Consider the following 19,749-nt stretch of genomic DNA (forward strand, 5'->3'; position numbering starts at 1 on the left):
GTGAGGTATGTACACAGTTCATAGTTCATAGTTCACAGTTCACAGTTCACAGGAAGTGATGACATAACTTCCCGGAAGTTATTATTTTTATCACATTCTTCCCTCCTGCAGGTTTAGGAGGCTGTGGTCTACCTTTTGGTCCGCAGCCGCCGAACAAGGAAGAGTCGCACCCGTTTGGATTCCCGTCGTAGAGGGTCGCTGGTCCGCTTACATGCGGTTGGCCATTGGCCAGAGTCCGTGTGGCCTGGATTGCCCTGTGAAGGGTCGGGGAGATCATGGCTTCGAGTACGAGCCCCAATAGGTTCAAAGTCAGACTGCCTCTGTTCAGAGGGAGGTGCAGAGCTGGTCTGTGGCAGACCAGTACTTTCATGCGTGGTACTGGGAGGGTCGCAACCTTGAGCACGGGGTTCTACCGGCACCAAGCTTGTTGGTGTCCGATCAGGATCCTGGCGAGGGGTACCCGATAGGTCCCAAGAGTTTCCTGGTGAAATGCCATCACCCGATGTCCCACTAGGTCCTGGTGGGCAGGGAGCCAGATCCCGTAATGATACGGTAGATTCTCGGCCGTCGGAATATCGTATGTTTGCATAGGTGGGGTTGGCATCGGTTAGTTCGACCTCGTCTACAAGAGGGTCATTTTTAGACGTCCGAACGTATCTTCGGAGTAATACAGGTCCAGGAGTAGTTAGCCATGACGGGAGTGATGTCCCATGAGATGAGCGACGCTGGAATCCAAAGAACCGCTCATGAGGTGTAGTATTTGTGGCTGTAGAAAGCAGGGACCGTATAGAGTGCAATGCATCCGGAAGCACTGTTTCCCATTGCTGGTCTGGTAGGCCCCGAGATCTTAAAGCGAGACATACGGAATTCCAGATGATACCGTTATACCTCTCTACCTGCCCATTTCCGATGGGATGGTATGGTGTTGTTTTGCTTGTAGCAATTCCCCGTTCTGAGAGGTAGTCCTTGAGTTCCCTCGACATAAAGGATGGACCCCGATCTGAGTGAATATAAGCCGGCATGCCACAGAGAGAAAATACCTGCTCAAGGCAGCAGATTACTGTGGACGCCAGCATATTGGAGCAGGGGAAGGCAAACGGAAAACGTGAATATTCGTCGATCATGGCGAGCAAATATGTGTTGCGAGTTGAAGAGGGCACTGGGCCCTTAAAATCGATGCTAAGTCGTTGCATCGGTTGGGTTGCATGTATGAGTATACCATCTGAGGGGCGGAAGAACTGAGGTTTTAATTCCGCACAAAGCCGGCATTCTGAGCATATTTTCTTTACATCTCCAGTGGAAAAAGGGAGATTCCGTGATCGTACGAAATGTAGCATGCGCGTAACGCCAGGATGGCACAAACCATTGTGGACATCCATGAGGGTGGAGGATGACATAGTGGAGCAGAATGCCCGTGTGAGGGTGTCCGGGGCCACATTCTCCTTGCCAGGCCGATAGAGAATGGTATAACCAAAAGAGGCCAGTTCCATCCTCCAAGTTGTATTTTATTATTCTTAATTTTGGTTCGTTTTCGATTATCGAGCATGAAGGCGACTGATCGTTGGTCCGTGATCAATGTAAAGTGCTGGCGAGCTAGAAAATGGTTCCACTTCCGTACTGCCTCTATGATGGCTGTGGCTTCTTTCTCAACCGGAGGATAATGTAGCTCGGCACCTTGTAAGGTCCTGGACATAAATGCTACAGGACGACCTTCCTGATTCAGAGTAGCCGAGATCGCCACCTCCGAGGCATCACATTCAACCACGAAAGGGAGATTCTCATCAATGGAGTGAAGAGCCGCTTTCTCCAACTGTTTTTTGAGAAGGTTAAAGGCTGCAACAGCCGCTGTTCCCAGTGGAAATGATCTAGCATGCAGCAAGGGTTGGATTTCGTCCGAAAAATGAGGAATCCATTTAGCGTAGTATGCAAACAGACCGAGAGCCCGACGTAAAGAAGCCGGATTCTTAGGTGACGGGAGCTCTTGGAGCGGGCGAAGTCTTTCTGGGTCTGGCTTAATGATACCATTGCCTACGCAGTAGCCAAGGATGTTGATGGTCGGTTGCGACTCAACAGATTTGGATTCATTCAGGGTCAAATTACGGCGATGGAGGGCATCCCGAAATTTTTGGAGGTTGGAGTCGTGTTCCTGTTGATCGTGACCTGCAATGGTAATGTTATCAAGATAGGGAAAAGTGTCCCTTAGGTTTTCCTGCTTAACCAGGCCATCCATTGCCCGTTGAAAGACAGCCACTCCATTAGTAACCCCGAATGGGAGGCGACGAAATTGGTACAGCCGTCCATTAGCCTCAAAGGCTGTGTACTGCTTATCTGAGACCTTCAAGGGTAACTGATGATAGGCACTTTTTAAATCGTAAGTTGAGAACACTTTGTATTCGGCCAGTTTATTAACCATATCATCAATGCGTGGCAATGGGTAGGCGTCCAAGTCGGTATATTGATTGATGGTTTGCGAATAATCGATGCATAGTCGCTGTTTGTGAGGTTTTAGAGGGTTCTTGACAATGACGACTTGAGCCCGCCAGGGCGACGAACATGGTTCAATGATATCCTCTGCTAGAAGTCGAGAGATTTCAGCCGCAATAAAAGATTGGTCTTCCTGATTAAAGCGCCGCGATTTCGTTATTATCGGTTGGCATTGAGGCGGAATACTGGCAAATAATGAGGGTTCATCAAGTGAAGCTGCTGATAATGCACAAAATGGTAATTTAGATGGTATATTAGAAATAGTAAGTCCGGGTTTGGATCCACCAAACTCAATGGTGAGTTTCTTATGCTGTTTTTGGAAGTCCAGCCCTAATAGGAGATCACTACATAAGTCTTTGAGCACCGAAAGTCGGGTGGAGGGATACATACGACCATGAAGTGTCATATCAACAACACAAAAGCCGGAGATTCTGGTATTAAGTGATCGCAATTGCCTGGTCCGATGGGAAGACATGTAGTTTCAATTTCGCAACAATCTGTTCCTTAATGAAACTATCAGTACTTCCTGAGTCAATTAAGGCATCTAAGGTATGCCCTTTAATTGAAATTTTTGTGGCAGCATGAGACAGGTTCTGTGGGCAAGCAGCTGTAATTGGTGTCGTTGCACAGAGAGTGGCTAAAACTCTCGGTGTGCTTCTTCGGGAGAGAGCTCGAGAGGAAGCTTGATAGGTCCTAGCTGGAGCATCTTGATAGGCCCTAATTGGGGCAGTTCGGTAGGCCTTAGCTGGATTGGCCCTCGTAGAGGCCCTTGATAGGCAAACTTTAGCAAAGTGTCCTTTTTTCCCGCAATAACTGCAGATTGCATTGCGAGCAGGGCAGGTTTTCCTAGGGTGAAAAGCATCTCCACAAAAGAAGCATTCCTTCCTAGATTGCCAAGAGGCTGCTAAAGTGGGGTCGTCCTCCTCTTCTTCATCAGAATTATCAGAATTAGATTCCCCCATGATAGGGTTCACCTGAGACCGCTTGAATTGTCTGGTTGCAGCTACAGCAGCAGATCGAGATCTGGGCAGCTGATAGAGGTCTGCATTTCTCTTTGCCAAATCCAGTGAACAAGCTAGGTCAAAAGCTTTTTGTAGCTCAAGTGTTTTACTTTCTAGTAGACGCTGGCGTATAAATGGAGAGGCAATCCCGCAGATGAAAGCATCACGAATCATTTCTTGGCGGTACAGCTCAGCTGAGGCTGCCTGAAAGTTACAATCTACGCTGAGCCTGCGAAGTTCTTGCAGGAATTCGTCAATTGATTCCCCTGGCCCTTGTCGGGCTGTGGCCAGTAGATGTCTAGCATAGACCTCATTTGGGGTCTTGGCATACAGTTTCTTAAGTGCCCGAATCACCTCATCGTAATTATCCCATTCATCAACATATTCGAACACTTTTGGGGTCACATAATTGATAAGTATCTTCAATCTAGCAGGAGCATCCGCTTCACATTCATCCAGAAAATTCTCAAAAGTACGGTACCAATGCTTCCATACCCTGCCAGCTGCTGGTGCATTCGGGTCCAAGTCCAGACGAATAGGTCTAAGGATTTTCTCCATGATGGGTGGTTCCCTGGATCCTTAATTCCGAGTTTGTCCGAAGGTCTAGTATTCGTGAGTGTAAATACTAAGTTACTTAAATTGATGTAAGAAAAAGGAGGCTTACCATCAAGTAACTTTAAAGTAAGCTTTAAGTAACTTATAAACACACTATATACAAGAGAGGTCTTTACCATGCCTCTGGTAGAAGCCTCTTACAATACTGAACAGACCAGTATTTATACCAGTCCAACAGGAAGTGACACATGACAGGAAGTGAGGTATGTACACAGTTCATAGTTCATAGTTCACAGTTCACAGTTCACAGGAAGTGATGACATAACTTCCCGGAAGTTATTATTTTTATCACAAGCACAAACTAGTGAAAAATATAAAAACGGATTGTAAAAGCTTCTATAGGTATGTGAAAAGGAAAAGACTGGCGACGGTAAATGTAGGTCCTTTACAGACAGAGACGGGAGAATTTATAATGGGGAATGAGGAAATGCTGGGGAAATTAAATAAATACTTTGCTTCCGTCTTCACAGGGGAAGACACAAAAAAACTTCCAGAAATACGAGAAAACCAAGGGTGTGACGAGAATGAGGAACTTAAAGAAATTATTATTAGTGAAAAAACAGTACTAGCAAAATTAATGGGACTAAAAGTCGATAAATCCCATGGACCAGATGACCTACATCCTAGGGTTTTGAAAGAGGTGGCCATTGGGATAGTGGGCCCATTGGTTGTCATCTTCCAAAATTCTATAGATTCTGGAACGGATCTGTCTGTACCAAGGTAATTGACATCGCCTGAGCTTCAGTGGCGTTCCGTTCCCCAATCACCTCCAGGGGCGCTGGAGACAAATTTTGTGGTTGGCGGCGATAATTAGCGCTCCAAAATGGGCGATACCCAATTTTTCCCCCCGAAGACTTTTAAGTGAAAGCTGTGAGGGTGAGATACTCAAAGGAGGAGGAGGTCCCAGAGGCCAAGGTGTGACTTGGAGATCAGGGCCAGTGGTGAAAGGTATAGCCCAGTGGGGAGAGGTGTTGCTGCCAGTGAGCTGGGTGACAAGGGCCTTGTTTCTTTTTTTTTTAATTCACAGGATGTTGGGTGAGAAGGTGGTGGTGAACCACCTCCTTGAATTCAGAGAGCAGATAAGAGTCAACCACATTGTTGTGTGGTCAGATGGGTTTCCTCTGACAATCTGGTATTTTTATTCCAGATTTATTTAATTAACTGAATTTAAATTCCCCAGTTGCTACGTGGTGGGACTTGAACGCACGACTACTAGATTACTAGTCCAGTAACATAACCACTACGCTACCATACCCTCTGAGTTAATGAATATTCTGGAGGCAGATACAGAGGTGGTTGTAATTGTTTGTACAACAGTGAGGTCTGGATGGAGGGAGTGAAAAGGGTAGGAAGGAGGTTGGAGTGATTGACCATTGAAGAGTATACTGGAGAGAGGAGGATGGGGCAATTGGGTATTTGCTGGTGTTAAAGAGGTAACTGCAGTTGCCACAATAGGCCTGTCAGAGAATGCTGAGAGAGGCATCGAGGATAACCATAAACTTATTCAAGGGAATTCAAGCAAGAGATAATAACTTGAGCTCATCCAAAACTCTGCTGCCCGTGTCCTAACTCGCACGAAGTCCCGTTCACCCATCACCCCTGTGCTAACTGACCTACACTGGCTCCTAAACTCTGGAAATCCCTCCCCAACTATTTTGTTGCTCCACCTCTCGCTTTCCTTTAAGACGCTCCTTAAAACCCACCACTTTGACCAAGTTTTGGTCACCTGTCCTATTGTCTTCTTCTTTGGCATTTCTATAGTGCCTTTAACATAGTAAAATGTCCCGCTTCACAGGAGCGTTATCAGACACAATTTGCCACCGAGCCAAAGAAAGAGATATTAGGACAGGTGACCAAACGCTTGGGCAGAGAGGTAGGTTTAAAAGAGTGTGTTAAAGGAGGAGAGAGGAGAAGTTTCGGGAGGGAATTTAGTGCCTGGGCAGCTGGAAGCACGGCCGCCACTGGTGGGGCGAAGGAAGTAGGGGGTGCACAAGAGGCCAGGATTAGAGCGCAGAGATCTCAGAGGGTTGTGGGGCTGAAGGAGATTAGACATAGGGAGGGGCGAGGCCATGGAGGGATTGAACACAAGGATGAGAATTTTAAAATCAAGGTGTTGCTGGACTGGGAGCCAATGTAGATCAGTGAGCACAGGGGTGATGGGTGAACGGGACTTGGTGCGAGTTAGGACACGGGCAGCAGAGTTTTGGAGCCAAGAGCATTTAAGACAGGAGACAGGTCAGGTGAGCAGAACAATGGCAAATGGAATTCAATCTGGAGAAGTGTGAAGTAATGCATTTGGGGAGGGCTAACAAGGCAAGGGAATACACTGTAAATGGTCAGACACTGAGAAGTGCAGACGATCAGAGGGACCTTGGAGTGCATGTTTACAGATCCCTGAAGGTAGCAGGACAGGTAGATAAGGTGGTTAAGAAGGCATACGGGATACTTTCCTTTATTAGCCGTGGCATAGAATATAAGAGCAGGGAGGTTATGCTTCAACTGTATAAAACACTAGTTAGACCTCAGCTAGAGTACTGCGCCAAGTTCTGGTCACCACATTACAGGAAAGATGTGATTGCACGAGAGAGGGTGCAGAGGAGATTTACGAGGATGTTGCCAGGACTGGGGAATTTTAGTTATGAGGAAAGATTGGATAGGCTGGGGTTGTTTTCTTTGGAACAGAGGAGGCTGAGGGGAGACCTAATTGAGGTGTATAAAATTATGAGGGGCTGAGATAGAGGGGATAGGAAGGACCTATTTCCCTTCGCAGGGGGCATAGATTTAAAGTAATTGGTCGGAGGTTTAGAGGGGAGTTGAGAGAAATGTTTTCACCCAGAGGGTGGTGGGGGTCTGGAACTCACTGCCTGAAAGGGTGGTAGAGGCAGAAACCCTCATCACATTTAAAAAGTACTTGGCTATGCACTTGAAGTGCCGGAACCGACAGGGCTACGGACCAAGAGCTGGACAGTGGGATTAGGCTGGAGAGCTCTTTGTCGGCCGGCGCAGACACGATAGGCCGAATGGCCTCCTTCTGTGCTGTAAATTTCTATGATTCTATGAGAGTGAGTGAGGGAGGGTGAAAAGTAATTCCAGGAGAGCGAGGGAGATGGCAAAGATTGTTGGACAAGAGGGCATGCTCTAATGCTCTCTTGTCGAGTCAACATGAATAAATTAAAGGGACTGGCGACCTCTTGATGCATCCTCTATCTGTGTCACACCCGACCCGCTGGCGCAGTTGATTTCAATATTTTCACAGCTTATTGCAATTTCAGACTTGCAAGAAATGCAAAGTGTGTAACAGGAAGTGGGAATCGGGATGAGACGGAAACTCCCCGCCCACAAACTGGAGGCGAGGAATAACACATGGAATTACAGGGCGGGAGAAAGAGACACACACACACCGGCGCCCAGAGAGAGCGGACTGAGACAGGGAGAGCGGCAGACAGAGGAAGGGAACGACGGAGAGACAGGGAGAGGGAGAGGGAGAGCGACAGGGAGAGATTGCCAGAGAAGGTGAGGCAGACACAGAGCAGCTGTCACCGCTCCGGTCGCCACGCTCAGACTGCTGTCACTCGGAGTGGGGACGAGAGGATGAAGAAGCAGAGGAGTTGCTGCTGTCTGGTGGTGCTGCTGGTGGTCGTGCTGGTCACTGCTGGGACAGTGTTACTCCTGGTGCTGAGACCGCGGTGCAGAGGGGAGAACATTTACTCACACGCTGCCGTGGCGGCGGACGCCCAGGAATGCTCGGAAATCGGCAGGTAAGAGCTTTACACGGCAGGACTCCAAACCCCTGCTCACTATTGCACGGCAGGACTCCGGACCCCTGCTCACTATTACACAGCAGGACTCCAAACCCCTGCTAACTATTGCACGGCAGGACTCCGGACCCCTGCTCACTATTGCACGGCAGGACTCCGGACCCCTGCTCACTATTACACAGCAGGACTCCGGACCCCTGCTCACTATTGCATGGCAGGACTCCAAACCCCTGCTCACTATTGCACGGCAGGACTCCAGACCTCTGCTCACTATTGCACGGCAGGACTCCGGACCCCTGCTCAAAATTGCACGGCAGGACTCCGGACCCCTGCTCACTATTGCACGGCAGGACTCCGGACCCCTGCTCACTATTGCACAGCAGGACTCCAAACCCCTGCTCACTATTGCTCGGCAGGACTCCGGACCACTGCTCAATATTACACAGCAGGACTCCAGACCCCTGCTCACTGTTGCACGGCAGGACACCGGACCCCTGCTCAATATTACACAGCAGGACTCCAGACCCCTGCTCACTGTTGCACGGCAGGACACCGGACCCCTGCTCATTATTACACAGCAGGACTCCGGACCCCTGCTCAATATTACACAGCAGGACTCCAGCCCCCTGCTCACTATTACACAGCAGGACTCCAGGCCCCTGCTCACTATTGCACAGCAGGGCTCCAAACCCCTGCTCACTATTGCATGGCAGGACCCCAAACCCCTGCTCACTATTGCACGGCAGGACTCCGGACACCTGCTCACTATTACACAGTAGGACTCCGGACCCCTGCTCGCTATTACGCAGCAGGACTCTGGACCCCTGCTCACTATTGCATGGCAGGACTCCAAACCGCTGCTCACTATTGCACGGCAGGACTGCGGACCCCTGCTCACTATTGCACGGCAGGACTCCAAACCCCTGCTCGCTATTACACAGCAGGACTCCGGACCCCTGCTCGCTATTACGCAGCAGGACTCTGGACCCCTGCTCACTATTGCATGGCAGGACTCCGGACCACTGCTCAATATTACACAGCAGGACTCCAGACCCCTGCTCACTGTTGCACGGCAGGACTCCAGACCCCTGCTCACTATTACACAGCAGGACTCCGGACCCCTGCTCACTATTACACAGCAGGACTCCGGGCCCCTGCTCACTATTACACAGCAGGACTCCAGCCCCCTGCTCACTATTACACAGCAGGACCCCGGGCCCCTGCTCACTGTTACACAGCAGGACTCCGGGCCCCTGCTCACTGTTGCACGGCAGGACTCCGGACCCCTGCTCACTATTACACAGCAGGACTCCGGACCCCTGCTCACTATTACACAGCAGGACTCCGGGCCCCTGCTCACTATTACACAGCAGGACTCCGGGCCCCTGCTCACTATTGCATGGCAGGACTCCGGGCCCCTGCTCGCTATTACGCAGCAGGACTCTGGACCCCTGCTCACTATTGCATGGCAGGACTCCGGACCACTGCTCAATATTACACAGCAGGACTCCAGACCCCTGCTCACTGTTGCACGGCAGGACTCCAGACCCCTGCTCACTATTACACAGCAGGACTCCGGACCCCTGCTCACTATTACACAGCAGGACTCCGGGCCCCTGCTCACTATTACACAGCAGGACTCCAGCCCCCTGCTCACTATTACACAGCAGGACCCCGGGCCCCTGCTCACTGTTACACAGCAGGACTCCGGGCCCCTGCTCACTGTTGCACGGCAGGACTCCGGACCCCTGCTCACTATTACACAGCAGGACTCCGGACCCCTGCTCACTATTACACAGCAGGACTCCGGGCCCCTGCTCACTATTACACAGCAGGACTCCGGGCCCCTGCTCACTATTGCATGGCAGGACTCCGGGCCCCTGCTCACTATTGCACGGCAGGACTCCTAACCCCTGCTCACTATTGCACGGCAGGACTCCTAACCCCTGCTCACTATTGCACGACAGGACTCCTAACCCCTGCTCACTATTGCACGGCAGGACTCCTAACCCCTGCTCACTATTGCACGGCAGGACTCCGGACCCCTGCTCACTATTACACAGCAGGACTCCGGACCCCTGCTCGCTATTACACAGCAGGACTCCGGACCCCTGCTCAAAATTGCACGGCAGGACTCCGGACCCCTGCTCACTATTACACAGCAGGACTCTGGACCCCTGCTCACTATTGCATGGCAGGACTCCAAACCCCTGCTCACTATTGCACGGCAGGACTCCGGACCCCTGCTCACTATTGCACAGCAGGACTCCGGACCCCTGCTCACTATTGCTCGGCAGGACTCCGGACCACTGCTCAATATTACACAGCAGGACTCCAGACCCCTGCTCACTGTTGCACGGCAGGACTCTGGACCCCTGCTCACTATTACACAGCAGGACTCCGGGCCCCTGCTCACTATTACACAGCAGGACTCCGGGCCCCTGCTCACTATTACACAGCAGGACTCCGGACCCCTGCTCACTATTGCACGGCAGGACTCTGGACCCCTGCTCAATATTACACAGCAGGACTCCAGACCCCTGCTCACTATTACACAGCAGGACTCCGGGCCCCTGCTCACTATTACACAGCAGGACCCTGGACCCCTGCTCAATATTACACAACAGGACTCCAGACCCCTGCTCACTATTGCACGGCAGGACTCCAGACCCCTGCTCTCTATTGCACGGCAGGACTCCAGGCCCCTGCTCACTATTGCACGGCAGGACTCCGGACCCCTGCTCACTATTACACAGCAGGACTCCGGACCCCTGCTCACTATTGCACGGCAGGACGCCGGACCCCTGCTCACTATTACACAGCAGGACTCCAGACACCTGCTCACTATTGCACGGCAGGACTCCAAACCCCTGCTCACTATTACACAGCAGGACTCCAAACCCCTGCTCACTATTGCGTGGCAGGACTCCGGACCCCTGCTCACTATTGCACAGCAGGACTCCAAACCCCTGCTCACTATTACACAGCAGGACTCCAAACCCCTGCTCACTATTGCATGGCAGGACTCCGGACCCCTGCTCACTATTGCATGGCAGGACTCCGGATCCCTGCTCACTATTACACAGCAGGACTCCGGGCCCCTGCTCACTACTACACAGCAGGACTCCAGACCCCTGCTCACTATTACACAGCAGGACCCCGGACCCCTGCTCACTATTACACAGCAGGACTCCAGACCCCTGCTCACTATTACACAGCTGGACTCCAGGCCCCTGCTCACTATTACACAGCAGGACTCCAGACCCCTGCTCACTATTACAGTGCAAGACTCCGAACCCCTGCTCACAGTCACTGGAACCTGACGAAAACTTTAGAAAGTTTTAATTGAAAGACTTGCGTTTATATCGAGCATTTCCCGACCTTGGGACATCCCGAAGCACTTTACAGCCAGTGCAGAAGTATTTTATAATAATCTTTTACTTGTGTTTTCACACATTATCCACCGGGGTCAGTTCCTGAGATCCGGCCACATGTTGCGCAGGTCCTGGCTCTCAGCATTGCCAATTGATGCTGTTCTCATTGGGCGGTGAGGGGAGGGTTGGGGCGGGTTTGGGTGTTGACTGAAAGAGAAAGCAAGAAGGGCTTTCTATGCCATTAAAAAATCAATCCAAATAGAAATCCCAATTAGCATTTGGCTCAAAATTTTCAAATCAGTAATTGAACCAATTGCACTCTATGGCAGTGAGGTGTGGGGACCGCTAACACAACAAGAATTTGCAAAATGGGACAAACACCCAATTGAGATCCTACATGCAGAATTCTGTAAAAGTATCCTCCGGACTCAAAGGAAAACCGTAAACAATGCATGCAGGGCAGAACTAGGCCAATATCCATTAACAATCACTATCCAAAAAAGAGCCACCAAATTCTGGAAACACCTAGAAATGAGCAACCCCCAATGCTATCATTACGAAGCCCTGAAATGCCAAGAGAGGACCATAAAGAAGAATACCCTCAGTCAACTAGTCCTGGGACTCAGCGAAGTAACTATTAACAATAACCAGCCCCAGGACAGTGACAGCGTAACACAAAGAATTCGACCCAACACAATCGTCGCTAAGCAAAAGGAAAAATATCTGTCATATTGGGCAGAAACAACAAAAACCCAAAGCAAACTCAATTGTTACTTGGCCCTAAACAGACAATACAACATGGCTGATTACCTGACCATGGTAAAGGATAGCAAACTGAGAAAAACCTTGACAATGTACAGACTTAGTGAACATAGCCTGGCGATCGAAAAAGGTAGACACAGGCAGACCCGGCTACCAAGAGAGGACAGGATATGCTCTCGCTGCAGTCAGGGAGTGGTGGAGACAGAGATGCACTTCCTCACAGCTTGTAGAAAATATCAGGGCATAAGGGAGAATTTCTACCCAAAATTCACAAAAATATGCCCGGAATTCAGAAATTTGAATGACGACCAAAAACTCCCATACCTACTAGGGGAAGAGAGAAATTGTGTAACACTAGCGGCACACTATGTTACAGCTTGCCATAAACTGAGGGACAACCACTAAATATAAGAAAAGAGTATATATGAATTATATGAAAGTATATTTATACACTCAGGGATATATCTGTTTATACACTGTATGGATAGATCTGTATTTTTGTGTACAAACATGAATGTTTTTCGATGCTTTGGCAACATAAGATGTAACTTGTCATGCCAATAAAGCGATTTGAATTGAATTGAATTGACTGAATGTATTGTGGAGAATGGACCTGTCTGGTGTTTCCAGAATTGGTGAACCCCTTGTACAAGAATACCGCACAGCTAGAAGCCTTTCCCCAGGTACAGCTGGTATTTGACCTCACTGTCCACCAGTGAACCTGGGGGGCAAAATTTGGTTGCTTTGTGCCTCCTGTTAGCACCCTAAGAGGGCGCTAACAGGGCGCAAAGCAACAAGCGCCCAGGGGTGGTACCGCTACCTCCTCCCGCTGAATTTCACGGTGGCGGTAACCGGTAGCTGCGCCTCTGGTGATGACATCACGCCCCGGCTGCGAACTTCGGTAGCGCCCCCTGACTTAGCGCCGGACGCTATGTCCGACAGGGGCAGGGGGGCCTACCTGCGGCCGGGGCAGCGATAATTAAAGGGGAGTTGCCGGGTGGCCATTTTTGTTGCTGGCCGCCTGCCAGCACCTGCCCCCTCCGGCCTCCTGAACACCCCCGCGGGGTGCCGGCCGCGCTCCATCAGCCCCTCTCCTCTTGAGTGCCGGACTCTCTTGCTGGCACTCCCGATCCCTGGTGGCCCAGCTGGGCCCCAGGTCGCACTGCGCTCGGCCCCTCCTTTAATAAGGGGAGGAAGGTTTGCAGTACCGTGGCATGTCGCGCTGTGATATTCCCTGGTAGCGCCTCAAGAGGTAGGGGAGCGCATCCAGTAGCGCCCCGCCTCCCTCTTGGGGCGGTAGCAGTGAATGTCAGGCGCCGGGGTGCTAACTTTTTTCAGTGCACTAAAAGTAGCGCCCTGGCGAAGATGGCGCTCCAAAGGGGGCAAGACCGGATTTTTGCCCCCTGGGGAATTTAAGACAGAAAGACTCGCATTTATATAGCACCTTTCACAACCTCAGGCGTCCCAAAGTGCTTTACAGCCAAGAAGTACTTCTGAAGTGTGCTCACTGGCTGCCATGTTTCCTACAATGTACAACAAGATCCCACAATCAGTAATGTGATAAGGACCAGATAATCTCATCCTATGACAATGCAGCTCTCCCTCAGCACTGCACTGGAGTGTCAGCCTAGATTTTGTGTTTAAATCTCTGGAGTGGGACTTGAACCCACAACCTTCTGACTCAGAGGCGAGGGTGCTGCCCACTGAGCCACGGCTGACGCCTAAGTGGGCAACATATGCTACCTTCCTTCATTAAGTCCTTCTTTACCTTATTGCGGTTGTGTAAATGAAAGTTGAAGCCATTGAACTATTGTTTATGTACATTGTGGAGCCTGTCTTTTTATGATGTAACGGACTCTGATGCCATAACAAAACATTCAAAAATATTTGCCCGGAATTTCCTGTGGCCATGTAACCAACAAGTTTTGCCGAAATTCTTCACAATATCCATGCCCATTTTGCTGATGGCAATTGACGGTGAAATTTCCTGCCAATCTCATGAGCATACATGTGAAAATCAGCGTAAATAGTTGTGGTCCGAGGAAAGCTTAGCTCACACTATATATTACTTTAAGTATGAATATTAAAGTTTGAAGCCTCATTACCATCCTTTATGCTGAGCCAGTTTAAGAAAGTGAAATCATTGAAGCTTTTCAATTTTTAATGTGACTCATTCTGATGATGAGAAAAAAAATCACCAGAAATATAACTGCATCCAGCTGTGCCTAGAACTTTGGACCTAAACATACAGCCGTTTTGAACCAGTGTATTCGCAGGAAATTCACATGTGCGTCTCCCCGCCATGGCGGGGAACACTGCTGCCACGATAATGTGTCACGATACATAACATCCGGGCGGCAGATCACAGCGAACGGCTGTAAAAGAGCGAGGAAATTTAGGCGTATCGTAAGTACGTGTGCAGCACTTGCATCCAAAATTCCTTGCTCTTTTACTACTACTTTGGAATTGGCTTCGGGGTGCGATTGGGCGTATCTTTGGGCACAAATTCACAGGAAGCTCCAGGGCCGAGCAGGTCTCAGTATGAGGAAATAAACAAAGAATCGCTATAAAACACCAGAAATAGTGAAGTCGGGTCCTGCTGCGCCTAAAGCATTGGGCTTAAACTTACGCTTGTTCAGAATGGGAGTAAGTGCAGGATATTCGTGTTCTTTTTGCATGGGGGCAGGGCTATGCCGATGAGCTAAGTGGGGTTTCGGCGGAGGTGACTTGGGGGCGGTGCAAATTATTGCGGAAATTCGTGCCTAACATTGTTTCAGCCTACAACTGATGTAAATTCGTTGCACGCAAATTTCCTCAGAAAAGAATTCAGCACAACTCTTACGCCATAGTTATTTCAAAACTTTCCAGGAAATTCCGAGCCAGAGTAAATGCCCATCTATTATCAAATGTTGTTTGAGATCGCTCCTGTTAAACGCCTTGGGATGTTTCAGTGTGCTATATAAGTGCAGGGTTGTTGTTGTAGTTATATGGCTTTTCTCTGGAGTTTCTGCCTCAGTTAAGGTGGCGCAATTCTCCTCCAGATTTCTCGGGAAGGGTTTCCACCATGAAAAACTAACTTCCCTTTCCCGCTGTGCATTTCCAGCATTTTCTGTTGCATTTTCCACTTCGTCAGGGTAAATCTATTCAACTGTTTCAAACTTACAGCGATTGAGGGGCAGATTCAAAGGGTCTGGAAAAGGAGTCAATGGAAGGGCTAGCAGAATAATGAATTTGAGTATTTACAACGATAATGTAATAGATGTAAGCAGAAAATGTCAGCAGCACTCAGCAGGTCAGGCAGCATCTGTGGAGAGAGGGATAATAATAGGAATGTTTCAGGTTCAGCCCTTCATTCTGACGAACGGTCGCTGACCTGGAACGTTAACTCTCTCTCTCTGCGCTGATCCTGAGTATTTCCAGCAGTTTCTGGTTTTTTTTCAGATGTCTAGCATCTGTAGTATTTTGTTTTAATAGATATAATCACCATGCCAGTTCCTGCTAAACCGTGCAGTCGGACTGAAAGGATTTGGAAGAGCGCAACGTCCCATGACAAAATGCTGTGAATTTCAAGTTATATCCTGTGTAGCGTGGCTTGTTACACGAGTCACGCACTTAACACAGAAAGTCCCAGTGGCAGCGAAAGGTCTGAGTGATAACATATTACCTGGGCTCACACCAAGGGATCATATTACGCTTGTACCTCTGTGTGATGTCTTTGCACATCAGACATTGAATGCTGCGTCAATTAGTGTCAAGTGAAAACAATCAGCCAGGAAAAGTGATTAATAACCTCACCCATCCAATGAGAAACACATTTCATGATCAGTATTTTCCTTCGTTTTCTCTCCCCCCTAACACCTGAAAGAACTTGGAGAAACATTGAGACATCCCCAGGTGCTTCACAGCCAAGTGTAGTCACTGTTGTAAAGAAGGGAAATGCAGCAGCCAATCTACTCACAGCAAGGTCCCAAAAAAAATTAGATAAACGACCACACAATTGTATGCAATTTTAAAAGGAGTGCAGGAACAGAGAGACCTGGGGGGGGTGTAGGTCCACAAATCATTGAAGGTGGCAGGACGAGATGAGAAGGCTGTTAAAAAAGCATCTGGGATCCTTGGCTTATTAATAGAGGCAGAGAACAAAATCAAGGAAGTTATTAATGTTAAACCTTTATAAATCACTGGTTAGGCCCCAGCTGGAGTATTGCGTTCAATTCTGGGCACCACACTTTAGGAAGGATGTCAAGGCCTTGGAGAGGGTGCAGAGGAGATTTACTAGAGTGGTTCCAGGGATGGGGGACTGCAGTTATGTGGAGAGACTGGAGTGCCTTCACCACACGGACTACAGCGGTTCAGGAAGGCGGCTCACCACCACTTTCTCGAGGGCAACTAGGGACGGACAATGAATGCTGGCCTTGCCAGCGATGCCCACATCCTGCAAATTAATTTTTAAAAATCTGGGGTTGTTCTCCGTACAGCAGAGAAGGTTAAGAAGAGATTTGATAGAGGTGTTCAAAATCATGAATGGTTTTGATAGAGTAAATAGGGAGAAACTGTTACCGGTGTCAGAAGGGTTGGCAATCAGAGGACACAGGTTTAAGGTGATTGGCAAAAGAACCAGAGGCGACATGAGGAAACTTTTTTTTACGCAGCGAGTTGTTTTGATCTGGAACGCGCTGCCTGAAAGGGCGGCGGAAGCAGATTCAATAATAACTTTCAAAAGGGAATTGGATAAATACTGGAAGGGAAAAAATTTACAGGCTATGAAGAAAGAGCAGGGGAGTGGGATTAATTGGATAGATCTACCAAAGAGCAGGCACAGGCATGATGGCCCAAATGGCCTCTTTCTGTGCTGTATGATTCTATAATTATCTATTTATGGTACTATTGGGTGAGGGGTGAATATTGGCCTGGACACCAGGGAGAACTCTCCTGCCCTTCTTTGAAATAGTTCCATGGAACCTTTTACATCTACCTGAGAGAACAGACAGAACCTCTGTTTAACGGCACCTCCGACAGTGCAGCACCCTCTCAGCACTGCACTGGAGTCTCAGCCTAGATTATGTGCTGAAGTCTCTGGAGTGGGACTTGAACCCACAACCTTCTGACTCAGAAGCGAGAGTGTTACCCACTGAGCCACAGCTGGCAGAGACTGGGTGTGGTTCCACAGGCCCCTCGTGCAACTGGCCATTCTTTATTTGAGAGTCTTGACAGTGAGAGTCAGCAAGCTATTTGACCATAGGGAGCATCAGCACGACCCTGTCCTTACCTAACGGCTATACGTGCGCATTTTCCAACAGCGGCCATTGAACAGTGATCAGGGACTGGAACGCTAGCTGATTTTCTTTCCCTCCCTAACCTGTAGCTTCCCCCAGTTGGTACCCTGGCTGACGATAGCTGACTTAGCACAGTCTGAATATGGAGCCGGTGACTTTCCTGGGCTGAATGGCTCAGTACCACACTTCTGACCTGTCTTCCACTGCATTAAGTTCAAAATAACTGGTCTTCAGATCCCCCAGAGCTTCACCCCACCTTCTCTCTGCAATCCCCTACAGACTGATATCCCTCACGTACACTGGGGGAAAAATTCAGTTGCTTGTGCCTCCCGTTAGCGCCTTAAGAGGGCGCTAATGGGGCGCAAAGCAACTAGTGCCCGGGTGCGGCGATGTTTGCACCACTCGTGAAATTAACTAGACATTTTGTGGCGGCACTAAACACTACCGCCACGATCGCCTGCGCCGGCAGATCATGACGTCAGTCGACTGTGCAACGCCCCGGTAGCACCCCGGAACAGATATTGAGTGGCGCCCCCTGCCTTACCACCTGCCGCTAGCAACGACATGTTGAGGGGAGCGTTTTGCAGTCAGGAAGGGTCTGGGGGAGCGCTATTTAAAGGCGACCGCTTCCTGCCTTTTTTTGTTGGTGTCATTTTTGCACCACACATTCTGAGAGAGAGAGAGAGAGAGACTTCTGGAGAGATTCAACGCTGTGTGAAGGAGTTTTGGGTACTGAGCAGCACTTTGCAGGTTCATTTTGATTTGCCCTTGTATCGATTTAGAAGAGACTGTGGGGGCTGCACTCTGGGTTCTTTCCCTGGGCCTCTCCATTGTTCTTTCCAGCAGATTTGATGTACAGGTCTCTCCAGGCCGAGATTCAAGGCTGCAATGAGCAGGATGTGGATGGAGACCAAGATCAACCCTCCCCTTTAAGATAAAAACAGAAAAATGCTGGAGAAACTCAGCAGGTCAAGCAGCATCTGTGAAGAGAGAAACAGAGTTAATGTTTCAGGTCGATGACCTTTCGTCAGAACTCCCCTTTAAGAACTGGCCGGAGCCAGTGTGTCTGTGTTCCATTGCTGACTGATAGTCAGCATGGCTTTGTCAAGGGTAAATCATGTCTAACAAATCTGATCGAATTTTTCGAGGGGGTGACTAGTGGGGTGGATGAGGGAAATGCTGTGGATGTGGTGTACATGGACTTCAGTAAAGCTTTTGACAAAGTCCCGCATAGGAGACTGGTCAAGAAGGTAAGAGCCCATGGGATCCAGGGTGCCTTGGCGCGTTGGATCCTAAACTGGCTGAGTGGCAGGAGGCAGAGGGTGATGGTCGAAGGTTGCTTTTGTGACTGGAAGCCTGTGTCCAGTGGGGTACCTCAGGGATCGGTGCTGGGTCCCTTATTGTTTGTGATCTACATAAATGATTTGGATGAAAATGTAAAAGGTATGATCAGTAAGTTCGCAGATGACACGAAAATTGGTGGGGTGGTAAATTGCGAGGAGGAAAGCCTCCGGCTACAGGACGATATAAACGGGTTGGTCAGATGGGCGGAAAAGTGGCAAATGGAATTTAACCCTGAAAAGTGCGAGGTGATGCATTTTGGACGGACAAATAAGGCAAGGGAATACACAATGAGTGGTAGGACCCTAGGAAGTACGGAGGGTCAGAGGGACCTTGGTGTACATGTACATAGATCCCTGAAGGCAGCGGAGCAGGTAGATAAGGTGGTTAAAAAGGCATATGGGATACTTGCCTTCATTAGCCGAGGCATAGAATATAAGAGCAGGGAGGTTATGATGGAGCTGTACAAAACGCTGGTGAGGCCACAGCTGGAGTACTGTGTGCAGTTCTGGTCGCCTCACTATAGGAAAGATGTGATTGCTTTGGAGAGGGTGCAGAGAAGATTCACCAGGATGTTACCTGGGATGGAGCGCCTCAGCTATGAAGAGAGGCTGGACAGGCTGGAGTTGTTTTCCTTGGAGCAGAGAAGGCTGAGGGGGGACCTGATTGAGGTGTACAAAATAATGAGGGGCATAGATAGGGTAGATAAAGAGGAACTTTTCCCCTTAGTGGGGGGGTCAATAACAAGGGGGCATAGATTCAGGGTAAGGGGCAGGAGATTTAGAGGGGATTTGAGGAGGAACTTTTTCACCCAGAGGGTGGTTGGAATGTGGAACTCAATGCCTGAAAGGGTGGTGGAGGCAGGAACCCTCACAACATTCAAGAGGCATTTGGATGAGCACTTGAAATGCCATTGCATACAAGGCTATGGACCAAATGCTGGAAAATGGGATTAGACTGGACAGGGATGGATGGGCGGCGCAGACACGATGGGCCGAAGGGCCTCTTTCTGTGCTGTAAAACTCTATGACTCTATGACTCTATCACCTGAGCTTCGCCAGCGCTCTGAGGTAGCGCCTCACTCCTCGGCCTTTGCGCCTTAAGACAAGTATGACGCGTCTGATTTAGCGCTCCAATC

The 19,749-nt window shown here is 49.4% G+C and overlaps 2 protein-coding genes across 3 annotated transcripts in view; both read left to right on the forward strand.

The window, feature by feature from the left end:
• Positions 1-19,749, forward strand: part of LOC147104924 (serine/threonine-protein phosphatase 4 catalytic subunit-like) — an 847,849-nt gene that overhangs the window by 545,215 nt on the left and 282,885 nt on the right. The window lies entirely within an intron of this gene.
• The window catches only part of LOC147104926 (glutathione hydrolase 5 proenzyme-like), a 141,928-nt gene continuing 129,516 nt past the window's right edge, over positions 7,338-19,749 (forward strand). Inside the window, exon 1 of one of the 2 annotated variants that reach the window (XM_085962064.1) lies at positions 7,338-7,858. In XM_085962064.1, the coding sequence (XP_085818190.1) occupies positions 7,464-7,858 (395 nt within the window). In that variant the 5' untranslated portion in view covers positions 7,338-7,463. The remainder of the gene's footprint in view (positions 7,859-19,749) is intronic. The other variant, XM_085962063.1, reaches the window with a different exon arrangement.

The sequence above is a fragment of the Somniosus microcephalus genome, chromosome 19 (assembly GCF_052327205.1).
Source record: "Somniosus microcephalus isolate GS21.2 chromosome 19, FLI_Smic_1.0, whole genome shotgun sequence".
Classification (NCBI taxonomy): Eukaryota; Metazoa; Chordata; class Chondrichthyes; order Squaliformes; family Somniosidae; genus Somniosus; species Somniosus microcephalus.